At 31.8% G+C, this 16,916-nt stretch overlaps 2 protein-coding genes across 4 annotated transcripts in view; both read left to right on the forward strand.

Annotated features, from left to right (window-relative positions):
- The first annotated feature begins 964 nt into the window (after positions 1-964).
- Positions 965-6,964, forward strand: LOC125052886 (uridine and thymidine phosphorylase-like). Its single transcript, XM_047653950.1, has 8 exons — positions 965-1,091; positions 2,025-2,135; positions 2,970-3,093; positions 3,709-3,858; positions 4,469-4,654; positions 5,116-5,251; positions 5,683-5,876; positions 6,757-6,964. The coding sequence occupies exons 2-8, from the start codon at positions 2,032-2,034 to the stop codon at positions 6,850-6,852; spliced, it is 990 nt and encodes a 329-aa protein (XP_047509906.1). The 5' UTR covers positions 965-1,091; positions 2,025-2,031; the 3' UTR covers positions 6,853-6,964.
- A 152-nt stretch (positions 6,965-7,116) lies between these two features.
- The window catches only part of LOC125052884 (multiple C2 and transmembrane domain-containing protein), an 82,493-nt gene continuing 72,693 nt past the window's right edge, over positions 7,117-16,916 (forward strand). For all 3 annotated transcript variants that reach the window (XM_047653939.1, XM_047653941.1, XM_047653940.1), the window contains exon 1: positions 7,117-7,435. The gene's annotated coding sequence lies outside the window, so the exon portion shown is untranslated. The remainder of the gene's footprint in view (positions 7,436-16,916) is intronic.

Here is a 16,916-nt window from a genome sequence, read left to right on the forward strand (position 1 = left end):
AAATTAAAAGTAGTTTTTTATAAATTCCTAAATTAAAACCGTGCCAGTATTTAGGTGACCTCTATTTCGGTAACAGTAAATTTATACATAGTATGCTAAATCTATGTACTAAATCTATATATTCGGAGTGTGCCTATGTTGTAGCCGGTTGGTTAGAAAGTTTTAATAAAACCTTTTTCTAGGTAAACTTGATAAATTTTAAAGAAAGCAGCCAATGAGGGAAAACTATTATCGTATGTATGACTTTGACCGTTTCGTGGTATTTTAAGTAAGCATGCAATGTGTACTTTACAAATAACTAGTTCTTTTAATATTCGAAGTTTTTTAATAGCTTTACATTATTTCAGAAGGTTGTATGTTAACTAAAGTTATATTAAATTTGGTAGACAATTATTATTTATATATGTTGCGTACTCTACTATGTATATTAATGTTGTGTAATACACACACCATACAGAAATAGCAGTTGAAACAGAAATACAATTCTGTTATAAGTCTAGCGTTCTTATATCCCAACAATTCGTAACATAATTATAATAGTTTGATTTCACTTATTTAAGCAACATAGTAAAATGAATGGTAGGAGGAACCTTACATCTTTATGGATGTTTAAAATTACAGAAGCGTATAGTGAAATGGTCGATGCATGAATTAAATGAATTAAAAAGGTTTAAAGCTGTACTAAAATTTAGATTGATAATCGCTTTGTTAGCAAAATATATATAACTAGTGGACCCGACAGACGTTGTCCTGCATGATTTCAAGCGATTAGTAAAGCAAAGTATGAAAGTAACGACTGCAGGGCCATCTGGCGGGCTGATTTGTGAATCTAAACCATTCCCAGATCCCCTTGAACACACACAAAAAATTTCATCAAATTCGGTCCAGTCGTTTGAGAGAAGTTCAGTGACATACACACTCACAGAAGAATTATATATATAAAGATAAGCACATATTCCGTGTATTGAGGGGTAATGAATAAACCTCATTATTTGAATGAAATTGATAACACTACACAGTACACTAGTCAACCAGTCGCGTTGGCAACTTCTTACTGTGCGAACGTGTTATCTAATCGCTTCTAATCCCTAGTAAGTTATTTTTGATTTGTCACGATTAGAACCTAATCCTATGAACCTTTCCTTAATTGGCGTAAATTGAACTAACAAAATTTGTAACACTAGCGAATTAATCTAAATTGGTCATATTAGTTATACAAATGTTTTGAAATTAACACTGTGTTTTAGTTTTCGCGCTTCAATTTTGCTTGTTTGCATCTTTACGTGAAAAATTCTACCTATAACTTAATAAATAATGGAAATTATAAAGGAAAGGAATAGAAAAATCATCTATTATTTCTATTATAGTGTTGTTTACTGTCTTTATCACATATTTTTATCAACAGCCCAATGTTTGTATGTTCAAGAAAATTTACTTGAAAATTTAATTTACAGTATTTGAATAAGTGCATACAGTCCTGTAGAGGCAAGAGAAAGTATTCTGTCGTAGTTTGTTTGCATTATACGACTGTTAATAAAAAAATAAAAATAAAAATATTAAAAAAAAATCAATGGCGCTACAACCTATTTGGATCTGGGCCTTAGAGTGCTGTATCTGTTTATTATCCTAAATAAATATTTTTTTTATATAAAGGAAATGTGTGACTGAATTTTAATTGTAGTTTCTTTTAAGGTGATTCTTTACGATATTTTAATAGTTATTCTACTATTTGGAGCGAATCTAATACAATTTATCCATCTGTTCTTGTTTTTCAATAATACTTTTAACAAATATTTAATGATTTAAAGATATACATTATCAGATTTTTTGTAGTATTTAATTAATAAAATTTTGTATAGTCTTTGGTAGCTATATAATAAATAATTTGAGCGTACACGTTTGAAAAGTAGCGTTGTTAAAACAGAGAATAAACCTACGTCAATAAGCGTACTTTAAAAAATATCAAAAAGAACTTTTTATTAAACTGGCTGATTAAAAATATATTAATAAAAATGTCATTTTAGACTAACGATGAATTGTACATGTGACTTTATATTGCCCACGCAAGATGGTTGGAATAAACATTATGACAACTGCAAAACGATTTGGAAACACGATAGATATGAATATCCTAAGTAAGTACTATGTAAAGAGATTTAAATATAACATTATAGTTATCCAAAGAACCAAATGAGATCAAAGATTGTGCATGTATTTTTTAAAATTTCCCAAAACTTAATCTTAAATATCTGTGGTGTGGTAAAATGAGAACTAAAATCAAAATGTATGGTAGGTTTAATCAGTAATCAGTAATGTAATTGACAGTATTTTCTATAAAATATTTGTCTCGGCCTCGGTCAATGGGGAGATCGCAATTTCTAATACATTCGTAATTAAAACTATTATCACTCTTTTGGTTAATTTAAATATGAAACATTAATATTGCCTGTAATACAAACAAGTAGTAGAATCACAATTTTGTGTTGCTATACTATAAGAGTTAATAGAGTTAGATGTGTAAATTATAAATATTGTTTGATAAATGGTACCAGAGAGATACAGTTAAAATGTTATTTGTTGTGTATATAAATATAAATCCTTTTAGTGGTTTTAGTGTCTTCTTCTGCATAACAGGAATAAGACGTCTAAAGAGAACGAAACCTTTTGAGTTAATACGCCTAGTGTAGTGAATATAAATGCAAGTGCGGTATCTCGGACACACGAACATAGTGTCAAAACATTATAGAACACTAAGACTATTTATGAACATACCTTAGTTGAAGCTATACACTAGTATTGTTGAAAAATATTAAGTCAACCTAATATTAGTTATTAGCCATAATTATTGTATATGCCAGATTGTAGTTCAGTAGTATTAGTAGTACACTGTAGGAAAGTGTCTACTAATCGTCTAGAATAATTGTGAAGTTTATAAAAATTAACACGTAGTTTCTATTGGATTATTTCAGAAACAAGGATGGGTCAATGCAACTACCAAATAAGCACTTATCTAAGCTTGACTGTGACATTTTATACCATCTCGGATTTGATACTGCGAAACATGATCTACCAGCAATGTTTGGTGACGTAAAGGTATGACTTTCTTTTTGAAATACTTCTTTTTAAATTACTATTTTAAATGACTTTTTGGGTAGCTCAAGTTGTTTCAAACTTGTTTAAATTTTTTCCTGTCTAAGTCATGCACATGAGAACTTACAAAACCTATTATTTATAGAAAAAAAATAGTGGTTTAAAAACACGCTGCTAATCTATTATTGTTTAACGCGTAATTTATTTAAGCCCTAAAAGTAATTCTTTTGAACTCTTTCATTTATAAATTTAATTATAAATAGAAACATTTGTGGTTTATTATCCTTTGCTCAATGAATTTTAAGACTTGAACGCTTAGCACCAACTTTACTACAGTTAAGATACGATAGTTTAGTATTCGTTTACGTTAAATACGATAGTGTCAGCCGTTCGGCGCTAACGCATCAATTTATATTGTATTGATTACACGAATACAAATCAAACAATGACCGTGCTTCAGTTCCCAATACTAATAGAGCGCTATTCAAGCTTTCCCTACCTTAGTCCATATGTTACTAACCTATTACTTAAACTATTTGTTACCGTTTATAATTGTTCATTCATATATAATCCTAGATTACAACTTCATAATCTAATATTGTAATAACATTATTCTAGTTTGTATGTATGGGAGGAACTAAATACAGAATGAAGGATGTAGCTGCACACATGAGTAAGCTATTGAATATTCCGTGTGACTTCAACAACATGGTCAAACAAGCACATAGATACGTTATGTATAAAGTTGGGCCAGTACTGTGCGTTAATGTGAGTATTTTTCTTTTGAAGCTAGTATCGCACGTATAGTTTGATTATAGAACGCATTGCAACTGTGCTGCATTATGCGCTTGTCGCTTGGCCTTGGCAATGAGTCATCACTATCCGATACTATTTATCGGACGCAGTGACCCATTAGGTAATATAACTGGTTATGTCATTGTACCAATTGTTGCCAATCAGCTGTATAGAGCTTGTTTATACTACTGAATCAATATAAAGGGGGAATAATACATGGGAACAAATTTATGAAGGAATAACAATATAAAGACATCTACTGATTATTATTTTAAATATATTACTACTTTTTTACTTAGCCTATCTTTTTAGTAGCTACATACCAACAAAATTGCTAAGCTGCTTTAGACTTTTCACTTTTCCGGAATAAAAACTCAAGTACCAAATAAAAAAAATTGTTTTCCAATGTTTCTCTCCATTAAAACCTCAGAGTTAAAGGAATAATAAAAAATTCTCGAATTGGTACAGAAGTTTATATTATTAATTAAATTTTGCTATAATTTTTTATAAATTTTTAATTATTAAGTCAGTAAAATGTCTAAAAAGCCTAAAAATAAAGCAACTTTTTATGTAAAATATACAGCATGGAATCGGTATCCCGTCGATGACAGTTGTGTTGGAGGAAGTATTGAAATTGCTCTTTTACGCGAAGGCAAAGGACCCTATTTTCTTCAGATTGGGTACCAGTGGTGGAATGGGGATTCCAGCAGGGTCCGTTGTTATTTCATCATGGGGTATGAATGGGACCTTGGAAAAGATATATGACTTGGTAAGGATTATATGTGATGTTTAATTTTACTTTAATATATGAAACTAGCTGACCGGGCAAACGTCGTTTTGCCATGTATATCATTTATAATAAAAAAATAGGGGTTGATCGTAGAGGGGTGAAAGTTTGTGGTTGTATGTATTTTTTAATGTTGTATCTTAAAAAAATAAAAACAGAAAAAAATATCTAAAAATAAAAAAAAAATATTTAGGGGTGGACTACCCTTAACATTTAGGGGGATGAAAAATAGATGTTGTCCGATTCTCAGACATACCCAATATGCACACAAAATTTCATGACAATCGGTCGAGCCGTTTCGGAGGAGTTAAACCACAAACACCGTGACACGAGAATATATTAGATATAAGATTTAATTCTAAAAACGTACCTTATGCGTATCTTATCGTGTATGCTAATTTCAATATTAGCCATTATTACTGTCAAATAAAATTTATTTCCAGCCAATATTGGGGAAAACTAAGACTTTCCCCGCGATTTTCGATCAGCGGTTAAACCAAGAACTAAATTCTATTGCGTCTCATGAAGATTTTAACACGTACGTAGGAGGAACGATGGCTGCCAACGACTTTTATAGAGGTAATTATATGGAGACTTCATTTCCATTGCATCTTCATAGGCAGAAACGCCAGACGCATTTTGAAGTCAGGACCAATGAACCAATGGATTCGTATTTTTCTATGTCCGTAAACAATACTTGACCAAGGACAAATAGCAACAAAAACACAGCAGCGTGTGTCAGTCCTACCTTTAAAACCACTAATGTTCGTACATTCTAACATTATTAATACATAGATCTATGAATGATTTCTTTCGTTTAACTAAAAACAACTACACTTTATAATAAACTATTCTCCTTTTTAATGTTTAATAACTTTTTTGTGACAGCAAGAATTCGTGACAAAAATTATTGATTGCTTGCTTATATTTAGTCCTAATTATATTTAGCCATCTGAAATCTTTATTTTAATACAATCAGTGAGTCAAAAAATGTGTAATTGATTCACCAGGTGAGGGAAGAACCGACGGCGCATTCTGCGACTACACAGAGTCGGATAAAATGGATTTCCTACAGACACTTGTAGGCTTGGGGGTAAAGAACCTTGAAATGGAAGCTACAGCCTTTGCTGCTATTACAAAAGAAGCTGGACTACGGGCAGCAGATCTATGCGTAACATTCCTTGATCGTTTGCTCGGAGACCAGGTTGGTATAATCTCTTTATTCCCCTAAAAAGGATAAACAAAACAAATGAAGAATATGTCTGTCCCATTTGGATTAAAGTATAACATTATGCGAGCAGTGTTGGCCTAGTGGCTTCAGCGTGCAACTATTATCACTGAGGTCGTAGGCTCGATCCCCGGCTGTGCACCAATGGACTTTCTTTCTATGTGCGCATTTAACATTCGCTCGAACGGTGAAAGGAAAGATCGTGAGAAAATCGGCTTGCCAGACCCAAAAAGTCGACGGGCTGATCAGCTGCTTGCCTATTAGATTAACAAATGATCATGAAACGGATACAGCGATCTGAGGCCCAGACCTAAAACGGTTGTAGCCCAATTGATTTAATTTTTATTTATTTATTATGTGAGAATGTAGATGTTCTAAGACTGTTTTCTCATCAAGTTTGTATACGCCAATTTAGTTTTAACTAGTTAACTTTTATTATATAACAGGGGGACAAACGGCGAGGAGGCTCACCTGATATATATAGTTATACCGCCCATAGACACACATTGCCAGTGCGTTGCCGGCCTTTTAAGAATTAGTCTCTTTACTTGAAGGAGCCTAAGTCGAATTGTTTCGGAAATACATCGGTGGGCAGCTGGTTCCACATAGAGGTGGAGCGCGGAAAAACTGCCTTAAAACGCTGAGTTGTGGAGCGACGGATGTCGAGGTTATATGGGTGGAATTTCGTATTCTGCTATATGATATATGCTTGCTATACATATTCTATTCTAACAATGCATATTAGATCTTTCGGTTTTCTCCAAATACGCCCACGGAGCGCTTCTTTAGTTTCCTATAGAAAATTATAGAATTTTTCAATGCGTTTTAATTTGGAATTAATTTATTTCTTCTTCAGGTTACACCTGATGCACAGACACTTGGCCAGTGGCAAAAACGTCCTGCTATAATTGTTGGTAAATACATCGAGGCCTACTATAACACTAAAAAATAATAAGGAAATAATTACTACCTTTGCAAGAATTATTAATAGTAAATTGAATGTATAAAACAATATTGTTATAGTAATATTACATTTTTTGATAATTAAGGTCTATTTTTATTGGTTTTCTCGTTTAAATAAGAAATTACTTTGTATAACTTATAAATATATATTTTATTTTACTCTTTGTAATAGAGATGATTTTTTAATAAATATTAAAAAAAAATAATTGATTGTTTTTGGGGAAAATACACATTTTGCTCACTAGGAGTAAGCCATCTAGTAGTTCAATGGAACAAGGCGAACAAACATAACAATGACATTAACCCACATGCCAAAAAAGGCTTTGCGCAGGTTTCCCTCCAATTCATAGCTACGGGCTACGAACTACGTCAGTCGCGTAGCATAGCTTGTCGTAGCATGTCGCAACGGAATCGCAATAATTCAATTAATAATAACTGTGTCTGTTTTGTAATAAAATATTTTTTTTCAAACGAAGTAGCTTCGTGTCATAATTTGTGCGTATAATGCCGTGAATTGTCGGTATGTTAGTGGTGTATATCTCGTGCTAATGTGGACTGCATATTTATGGCGAGTAAGTATTGTTATAATTGTCGTCCCTTAAAATTCTGAACGTATCTATTATATGCTAATATAAACTGATCAATTAGCCTTAACTCAATATTTCTAAATTTATTTTCAATAGTTAAAAAATCATCCTTAGCCCTTTTTTCTAAAGAGAAAAATATTTATTAGTAGTGCTCTACATTACTATCATATGTACTATATTACAATACTATAATATAACATACAAAATATGTACTTTTTTTTCTTCATATGAGTAGGGATAAAGTGAAATTAATTAGATTTTAAAATAATAAACAATAGGAATATTAGATTATTTTATATTCAAGTTTTTATTATGTATGAATAACCTGTCCGATTTTAAATAATTTTCGACAGCTGCTTATCCGATAGATAATCAAAAATGCAATCGCTAGTGGAAGCTGGCTTATAACTGGGCTGATGATGTTATATAATAAATTGAGATCTTTACAAATAAACGAAATCCAATAAGAATATTTTCACACATCTACCTAATAGTTCGTATGTTTTTGGCGATGCTATCGATCACTGTCCTTCTAAAATAAACTTCGGATTATTACGTTTCACCAATAGCACGTCCTGGCAATTAGGATTTTTTAGAAAATAAAAGTAATTTTATCGCAAAAACAGAATGTAGAAATCGTAAGTGAGATTTAAAGAATATTTTTTTGGTATATTTTTTTATAAAATGAAAACAGCAAAATACTATGTACGGTTGTTTGTTGTAAAGCACTCAAAACGTCGTGTTAAATTTGTTACAATAACGTGGACCGAAAGTGTGAAAGTTGGCGTGTTATTAAAGCAACAGCTTTAGCTTAAAAATCAAGAAACATTTTAATTTGAAATGCAGGCTGTGCAAATATATTTCTAGGAGTTTATACGAGGATTAAATTTTTCATAAATATTAATATATTACGGTACTGTATACGGTAAAAGCCTAGGGTTGGTTATAACTTCAAAACAGAAGTAACTGCATTGCCTTGCGATTCTGTAACTCACTTTTCGAAACCGTTTTGTTTCCGCCACTGCGAAATCCGCTGTGAGAGTTCGAAAAGTGAGTTACAGAATCGCAAGGCTGCTCCTTGCATTTTTAACCCAGGTTAAAAAGGATCAAATAACGTCAAACACGTGTTTCAGCCATTTAATTTTAATACTTACTTCTTTGTTCTAAAAATCAATGTACATGTAGCTGTGTCCAAACTTCCAAATACAATGAACCTGTTACTCAAAGCATGTGTAACACGAGGTAAATCTCAGATTTTGTCTCGAGAACATTTGTGTTGGAATTTAATATACATTTACAAATCAGCCTTTTATAATTTACACGCGTTTCAATGGTGGCATTGTCCTACGATTTTGTGCCTACGAACAAATATTAATTGCAAATTACAAAACAAGCCGGTATTCAAATACACGACCTTAGGCACGCCACTCCCCTTAGCTCACAATGCAACCACAGAACGTGGTGTGACAATAGTTATACGTAGGTTTTGTAAATGTAAGGAAATCGTGTCATGAAAACTTGAATTGTAACATGCTTTTCGAATTTCCGATGGCACATTCCATACGGACGTTGCAATTTTCCAATAAAAGTCGTTTACAAGGCGAAATATGAGTGAAATAAATAATAATGAAACAAAAGATATGGTATTTTGTTTTCTTTTCTTTAAATATGAAATTGACTCAGCTTTTAAAATGTATTTTTTCAAAGAAAAAATGGCTTTCAGCGCTGGACTCTTGAGATTTGTGCCAAAGTGCAAATCACCATCTCAGATTTACATAACCACTCGATACAAAAGACAAAAGGGTTTCATAACAAAAAGCTTACATCCCAACATATTTATGTTCATACTCTTGGATCAGAGCGAGGTTCGAATATAGGAAATATAAATATATATAACGCAGTACAAGTGTAGTGGTGATTCGTGGAGGTGCATGAATATGTTTCCAAACTGGGGAGCTAAGGGACCTAACGACAGATCTCTATGGTTAGCAAAGCAGGTTCAGCTCAGTTCATATTTTCAAAACTATGAAGTAGGCTATAACTATAAAAGTACTCTTACCCACCATGCGAAACGAACAAATAGTAATATGCTATGGTGCTAAGCACAAAAGAGTACCAATGTTACTTGGCGGTAATTTTTTACCAATCGCAGCGCAAACTTGGACAATTCTGCGTGAGCATTTACAGCCTTTGCTCGCTAAAACATACACATATACCTAAATTTATGATACGGTAATAAAAGACATATAATGTTAGGCTTGATATATTTTAGATAATTAATTTATGAAAAGATATTAATTGTATGCGGGATCGTTAACGCCCTAAAAATATACCTTCCGTGTACAGAAGCAATATATTTTCATATAAAATGTAAACAGTTTTTCAAGCTTTAAACGAAAACACGGAAAACAAAGATGAGGCCGACTTTTGCGACAATATAATTTCAAAAACAATTTGTATAAGGTTTCTTCAGGAGATTTATTTTCCTTTTGAAAGGCTTTTGTAAATTAAAGTCATACCAATAATAAGTAAATACTTTATGACCTCGTAAAAATTGGCATCGCGCCAAGTTCATTGAGACGTTTTCGTCAGCTGTGAGCGTATCGGGATTTGCTGACTTTTTTATGCAAATACCAAAGTAACTAGAGTCTACGTCTAAAATGGTAAAAAGTTTAGCTATAGTTATAAACTTAGAATAAAAAAATGTGTGCGTGTACGAGGTGTACACACGTAAGTAGTGAAACTTCTTTATGACCTTATTTTTCGAAAAATGATCTACTATATGCAACTTAACGAAATTGGTTAAATAAAGTTTAACAAAAGGCTTTTATTACTCATTCCAACGCCGATAAAGAAGTTTGACTTCAAAAAGCAACATGGCGCGTAACCAAAAAATGTGACGCGTAACGAAAAAATGTTACACTAAATTTTTTCCAACCCCGATAAAGAAGTTTCACTCCAAAAACTGTACATTAAACGATTTGAGCGTGACAAACTAAGCTAAAGTAGCAATTTAATAAAAACGTTGAAATAATTGGCACGTAAATGTTGGGATTTTCCCCAGAAAATATGTAAAGTAGTGTAATACATCATGCGAGGAATTGGCGCCACTTATACACATCAAACGCGACAAACAGGGCCTGACATATTAAACTGTGAAATCTTCTAATAAAACGAAAAGGCATTGAGCGAACAACACTAAAAAAATACTTATTATTTATTTATTATTATAAATAGTCTAGAATTAATATCCCATTATAAATCTGAGGGTAGCTTTGTTACGCGTTCACGCCTACACTATTAAACCAAGTTTAATTTTAGTATATTGATTAGATACACAAAAGCCATTTTTTATAATATCTTTGCTTATTTGAAATCTTAGGTGTACTTACTAGATGAGACTACTACGTTTTATGAAATAACCATGACCCTTGGGGAATTGGGTTCGATTCCCGGTCCCAGTGCAAATTGTAATTAAATTTTTAACTTATTCTCTAATTTAATTGAATAACAGAGTACAATACAATACAAATGTTTAAACATATATTGTTTAAAGCTAATTCTATTTGGCGCTGTTAAATTGTCCGAAAAAGTTTTTCGTAATTTTAGTATAATTCTAACATTAATTCACGATATATTTTTAGACTCGCTAGTCTTAATCAGTTGAAATTCATAGAGAAAATATTTAACAAATGTGAGATTATATTTGTGTTTGATAAAGAAAATACTGAATAATTTTTTTCCACATACCTACACGTGGATGACGGATTTCGGATGATCTTCTATTCGGATTTTCATATACCAAGCTAAGTGCTAGAGAGGGATTCTAAAACCTTGATAAAACTAATCGAAAACCGATAGAGGAATAAAATGCCTATCTCTATATATCTATATGGGTTTATTATGTGAAGATGGCGATAATATTATTATGCGTTAATTAGGTCACTCGCCAGGCTGGCTTTTGTCCAGAATATTTTATCATAGTTTGTCACGATATAGTTTTGTTTTCTACTTATGATTTGGAGCTTTTTTTTAAATTATACTCAGCAATATGGATATATTGTAAACCTTTTACTAATACCAAGAATAAAATTCTTCCGGTTGAGATTGCACAATCAAACAAGGAATATGAATGTAGATCATGGCTGAATTAACTATGTCAATAGATTAAAGATTTCAGACAATTGACTTCGCAAAGATTGAATATAAAGTAATTATCGGATTACGGTATTGACAGAATATATAAAATCTGATTATACGATAAATTGATATTGTTTATGCTTAAATAGTCATAATATTGAATGATACCATCATGAACGTTCATTGATCAGATCAATGATTAAGCGTAAACCTAATAAATAATTAATGAATTATCAAATTCAGCGCCATCTATTTCCTCAAAATTATAGATCTTTATTTTCGGATTTTATATAGAAAAATATTCGTGCCTAATTTAACCCGTGATCACACAAATTCTTAAGTACCTATGAGAAAAATTTAATAAAAATTTAAAAAAGTCCATTAATGAAAGATTAATAAATATGCTATCTAATCTGATTAAATTTAAACTATGCTCATACATGTAATAATAAATTGATAAACTTTAAGCATTTTCAACTAAGATATTTTCCGACTATGGCTTCTAGTAGGTACTTATAACGTAATTAGTACAAGAGTAGGTTAACTGTAGCGTTCAATTAACTAATGGAATATTTTATAATAACTACAGTTTTGCAGCTATTAGCTTACAAACACGTTCAGTACCATCATAAAGTATTTTAAGTTTTCCTTTTATAAAATGTAATTTCGTTTAATGTAGCTGATACACGCATGTTTGTATGTAAAGAGTATTATAAAGAGGATACCAATTTTTTAAAACAGTAAATATGACATGTATATGACATGAAAACTAGTGAAAAAGAAATAACATAGAAGCAGAACAGTTTGTACCTTGCAGATATTAACCTAAGTAATAATTACTGTAGCAAACCATACTCTTATGTTCTTGAAGACCTACCTAAAGAATATTGGAGATAGATTATATTGTTGAGAAGGTGCTAAGTGTCATTGAGCGCATCTTAGTTCTTCTTAAGATTCGATCTAACTTTAATGCTTAGCCCGAAATTCTTGTCATGTACGAAAAATCCTGTTCAAAACTATCTCATCTTTACTTATCTCTGAACTTTGGTTTACTGTCTATGTCGTATTATATATAAAAATAACTGAAACTTAATTATTACTTTCAAATAATATTGTATAAGATCAATGTAGAGCGATTGTTGTCAAAATTAAGTTAAAAAAAACGTCAGAATGTGAAAAAAATATTTTGATATATGAATTTAATTTAAATAACACTAGTATATTAACCAATTTATATCCAGATTATCTCTATATCTGTTCTGTGTTCATTTAATTTTCTTAATACCTTCTCTTTATAAGGGAGTGACTGTTATAACTACTTTAACAAGCCAGTAATAGTCACAGCGTCCATTTATTCTAATTGCTGTTTTAGTGTATTTATCACGACTGCTCCCACGATCAAGACTCGCTGACCACGATTCCTATAAAGCATTCAAAAAACGTTGGGGTTAAAAATAATGACTTCTTTATCCTACTCCCACAAACCAAAGACAAAAGATACATTACTCCATATTAAAGCACCGAAACAGCAGAACTTTAGCCAAGGCCCCATTTTGAAGGTCATTACGCCTTGATTTATGGAGTCGTAAAGCGGGATTTAAAAGGCATATACAAATACCTTTACCTACCCTTTTTGGTCGTCCCGCAAGCTCGTTTGCCCCCCTATTATATAAAAAAAAAAAAAAAAAAAATTATATTAGGAAATTTGGAATCTTTACAATAGCACAGCGAAACTTTGGATTTCTTATTCTTTCTTAATCGTAAGAACACCGATCCTTTAGCTCTTTTAGGGTTACCCTTCTGTTGTGACAAAAAAACATGTGGCACTCGAGGACTGCCGCGGTAATGCTATTGCATAGCATTTTTTATTAAATTATGCAATTATTATTTTTATATTATATTATTTATTTTTTATTCACGCAGAATTTTGCTTTGATATTAATTCAATCTACCACTCTACCAGACTCAGACTAACACGCCTTTATAGTCTGTCTCACTCTAACGCGTACCGGCTGCACCGGCCGCGCTTACGCTACGTCACCGATCTTGTCAGAGAGTGAATACAGTATGCGTTCAGTCCCGCTCTATCGCGTATAGCCGCACCTATATTACGTCATCGTGTGTTAGGTTTTTTCGTTACGGAATTTCTTGATCTCGCCGCGCTCAAAGCTCGCGATAAAAGCTTTGCAATTGCTTAAAAAGTAAGTTTACTCATTGGACAATATCAAAGTACATTAGAAATAGAGACTCTATCTTGGGATACATAGGCCCATCCAAACTTTCTTTTTACCATCCAGGCCCTCTATTGCCTGACATGACCACCTCTTTTCTTCCCATATCATGGCTGTTTTTTGGTGATTATTCTTGTCCACTTTTCACAACTTGTTTTAGATATGTGATCCGAAATTTAAAATATATCTTTTAGCGATTAAAATCTCCTCCATGTACTTCAACTAAGTTAGTTTAACTCAATTATCTTTATTTGTGAGCGTATATATAGCGGCAATTTATATTTTTACCTCTCTGTTGTACGCTATGTACAATACATAATATACAAATACTCATACACTGCGGCGCACAATGCGGTTTGGAATATTGTAAAATATTAAACTTGTACAGTTATTGTTAAAAAGTGAATAGTTTGCTGGGAACTCTACCTGTGTTTTTTACTTAAAAGGGTTCCGAAATCTAAATCTACTTTTAGAAAAAGTGCTTCTGCTATGCAGTAAGTAAACCATAAATGGATTCACACCCAGAAACTCGAAGACAGTAACATTCATGAAATATTATGAGTTTCTAAGAAAAGCTGTGTAATTGTTTTCATTTCTATTTTCTTTGTCAGTGGTTTGCTGACAGTAATGTAATACCGAGTTTACGAAAGAAAATCTTGAGCTTTCTTATGACGACAGGAAGTAATGTTGTTTATTTTGAACGTAGTTTATTTATTTTCTTATAAAAAATGAAGAATTATGATAAATTAATGCCCGAAATCTAGGGCATTTGCAGACACAGTTCAGTATCAGGTCCTTAATTTAAGTTTGACAGCTCAAAACAATTTTGTTTTATCTGACCTACTTATTGGCACACGTCATCAACCAGATGTAGTACCACAAAATAGATTACTGTGAATAATATTACTGATTCGTTTGGTTAAGCAAATACGGGTAGTCTCTTGCTGATCACGATTGCTGTAGAGTACACAAAACGTCATTATTATTTTAAAAAAATATTATAAAATTTCATTATAGTATGTGCGTTGTATATGTATATGTAGCATGGTGCGGGTCTTTGCTTAATTTTTCTTTTAATTTGATTTTATTTGTAGTCTAGAACATTCTGGCTGGGTTAAATTTAAGATACTACAGTTATTAATGATTTAATATATTACGAATATGGTACAGCTGATATACTAAGTCATAATTTGTAAATTTCAAGAGTGAAACGAAAAATTAAGCCACTTGTACAAACATGATAAAACACACATAGATAGTTGCTATAATAATACAAAAGTATTACGAAACCTTTTACTCACAAAACTTTAAATAATTTGGCCTATAAATCTTTTTATTTACTAACCGTGTTAAGATTTAAAAACGGGTATATAAATAAACCTCAAGCCGGGAGACCGCAATTTCTCCGCTCCGCCCCGTAGTTAGTAAAACAAAAATCAAACATACATACTGGAATAAATATAAACGTTATAATTAATCACATAAATACACTCGTATAGCGTATTTGTTGCTAATACATTAAAACTCCGAACAAGACGACTGGCTTTAGTTATACTATCAATATGTAATGTACTACCTACAAATGTTGTAATTAAATGTAGAAAAGTGTCTATGTCCGACAGTGAAACTGAAACTTTCGATATATATAAATATTTGATTCTCGGAATAAATCTCGACATTATTTTTGCGCAAAGTGTGATTAGAAAAATTATCAAACTAAAAAATTTCAACGTTATATTATGATATTTCGCTACTTATGTCATTATATGAAACTTGACATAATTTTGTGAAGAAGCTGATTTTTGTATCTAAATTAGTGTTGTTGCTGAAGCAACTGAACTGAACTGAACAGAAGGTCGTTTCACACAGATTATGTTAAAACTATAAATTATGATTTTATGACAGTGCTTAATTTAGCCGCTCATCCCAATTTATCGATTCTTTATTTGTGATCGTGCTTGTCGACCCGAAACTATTATTTATTTGCCGGGAATAGAGTCCACCGGTTTTATAGACGACTTGTGGAAACCACTGTACCACCAAGACGTTTACATAGTCAGTTGGTTCGAAGAAATTAATATTTGTGAAATAAAAGCCTTCTGTTTTATCTAGATGTACGCTAATGGAATAACATACAAATCAATAGGTTATCAATAACTGTAAAAAAAAATATGAATGTATAATAAAATTCCACACAGGAGCATTAAAAAGTTAAGCATCAAAGATAAGTCGCTGTAAGCCAGTTCTGTTATCTGTGCATGGCAGTTCTATAGTCTATTCATAACAAATGAGGTTAGCGTTGAATGTCGTAAATTAAAGTTTATTTCGCATTTTATTTAACTTTTATGAAAAAGTTCTACTATCGTAAGCATTTTTAAAATTAGATAAGCTTATTTGTCGTAAGGATTTCGGTATGATTAGGATCCAAAAGTCGACAATTGAAGACGTCACAAGGTTGATTGCTACATGCTTATAAATAAAAAATATCTAAGGGTTGTAAGGTGTTGATCGTTTTAGGAGATAGATAAAGGTTTTTTTAAATCATAACAATATACAATGATAAGAAAAGGTTAAACTATACAACTATTAAAGTTATAAGGTTAAATTACGCATTGTAATTTAAGGCTTTATACTAAGATTTAATACTTTAAGGGCTCAATTAGTGTTAGTAAATTTTGTTTTTAAAATTTCACTGCTGCTAAGTACTGTCCCGCTGTAACTATAGACAACAATTGTACATTGTCTATCATCATGTTTGTTATGGGTATCTAGAGAACATTGTGGTTTAGAACAATCTCTTGAGGTCTTGCGGCAAGGTTATTGCCAGGACTAAGTCGACATCTAACATGAATATAATTTTAGGGAAATCAAAAATTACATTGAAACAGAAGAATCATCTCTAGCTTTCGCAGCTTTTTCCTAGTGGTAATTTGTGTATTTCAGCAAGATTTTTTGTGACCTATTTTTTGTACCTCGAACAATAATCGTTAATTATAAAAACAATAAAAAACAGTAGTGCAACAAAACTTCATCTTGTCCTTAGATTTCTGATACATTACAGTGATTTTTGATTTGATTGCCGTGATTCGAACTCA

This window comes from Pieris napi, chromosome 10 (genome assembly GCF_905475465.1).
Source record: "Pieris napi chromosome 10, ilPieNapi1.2, whole genome shotgun sequence".
NCBI classification, from domain to species: Eukaryota; Metazoa; Arthropoda; class Insecta; order Lepidoptera; family Pieridae; genus Pieris; species Pieris napi.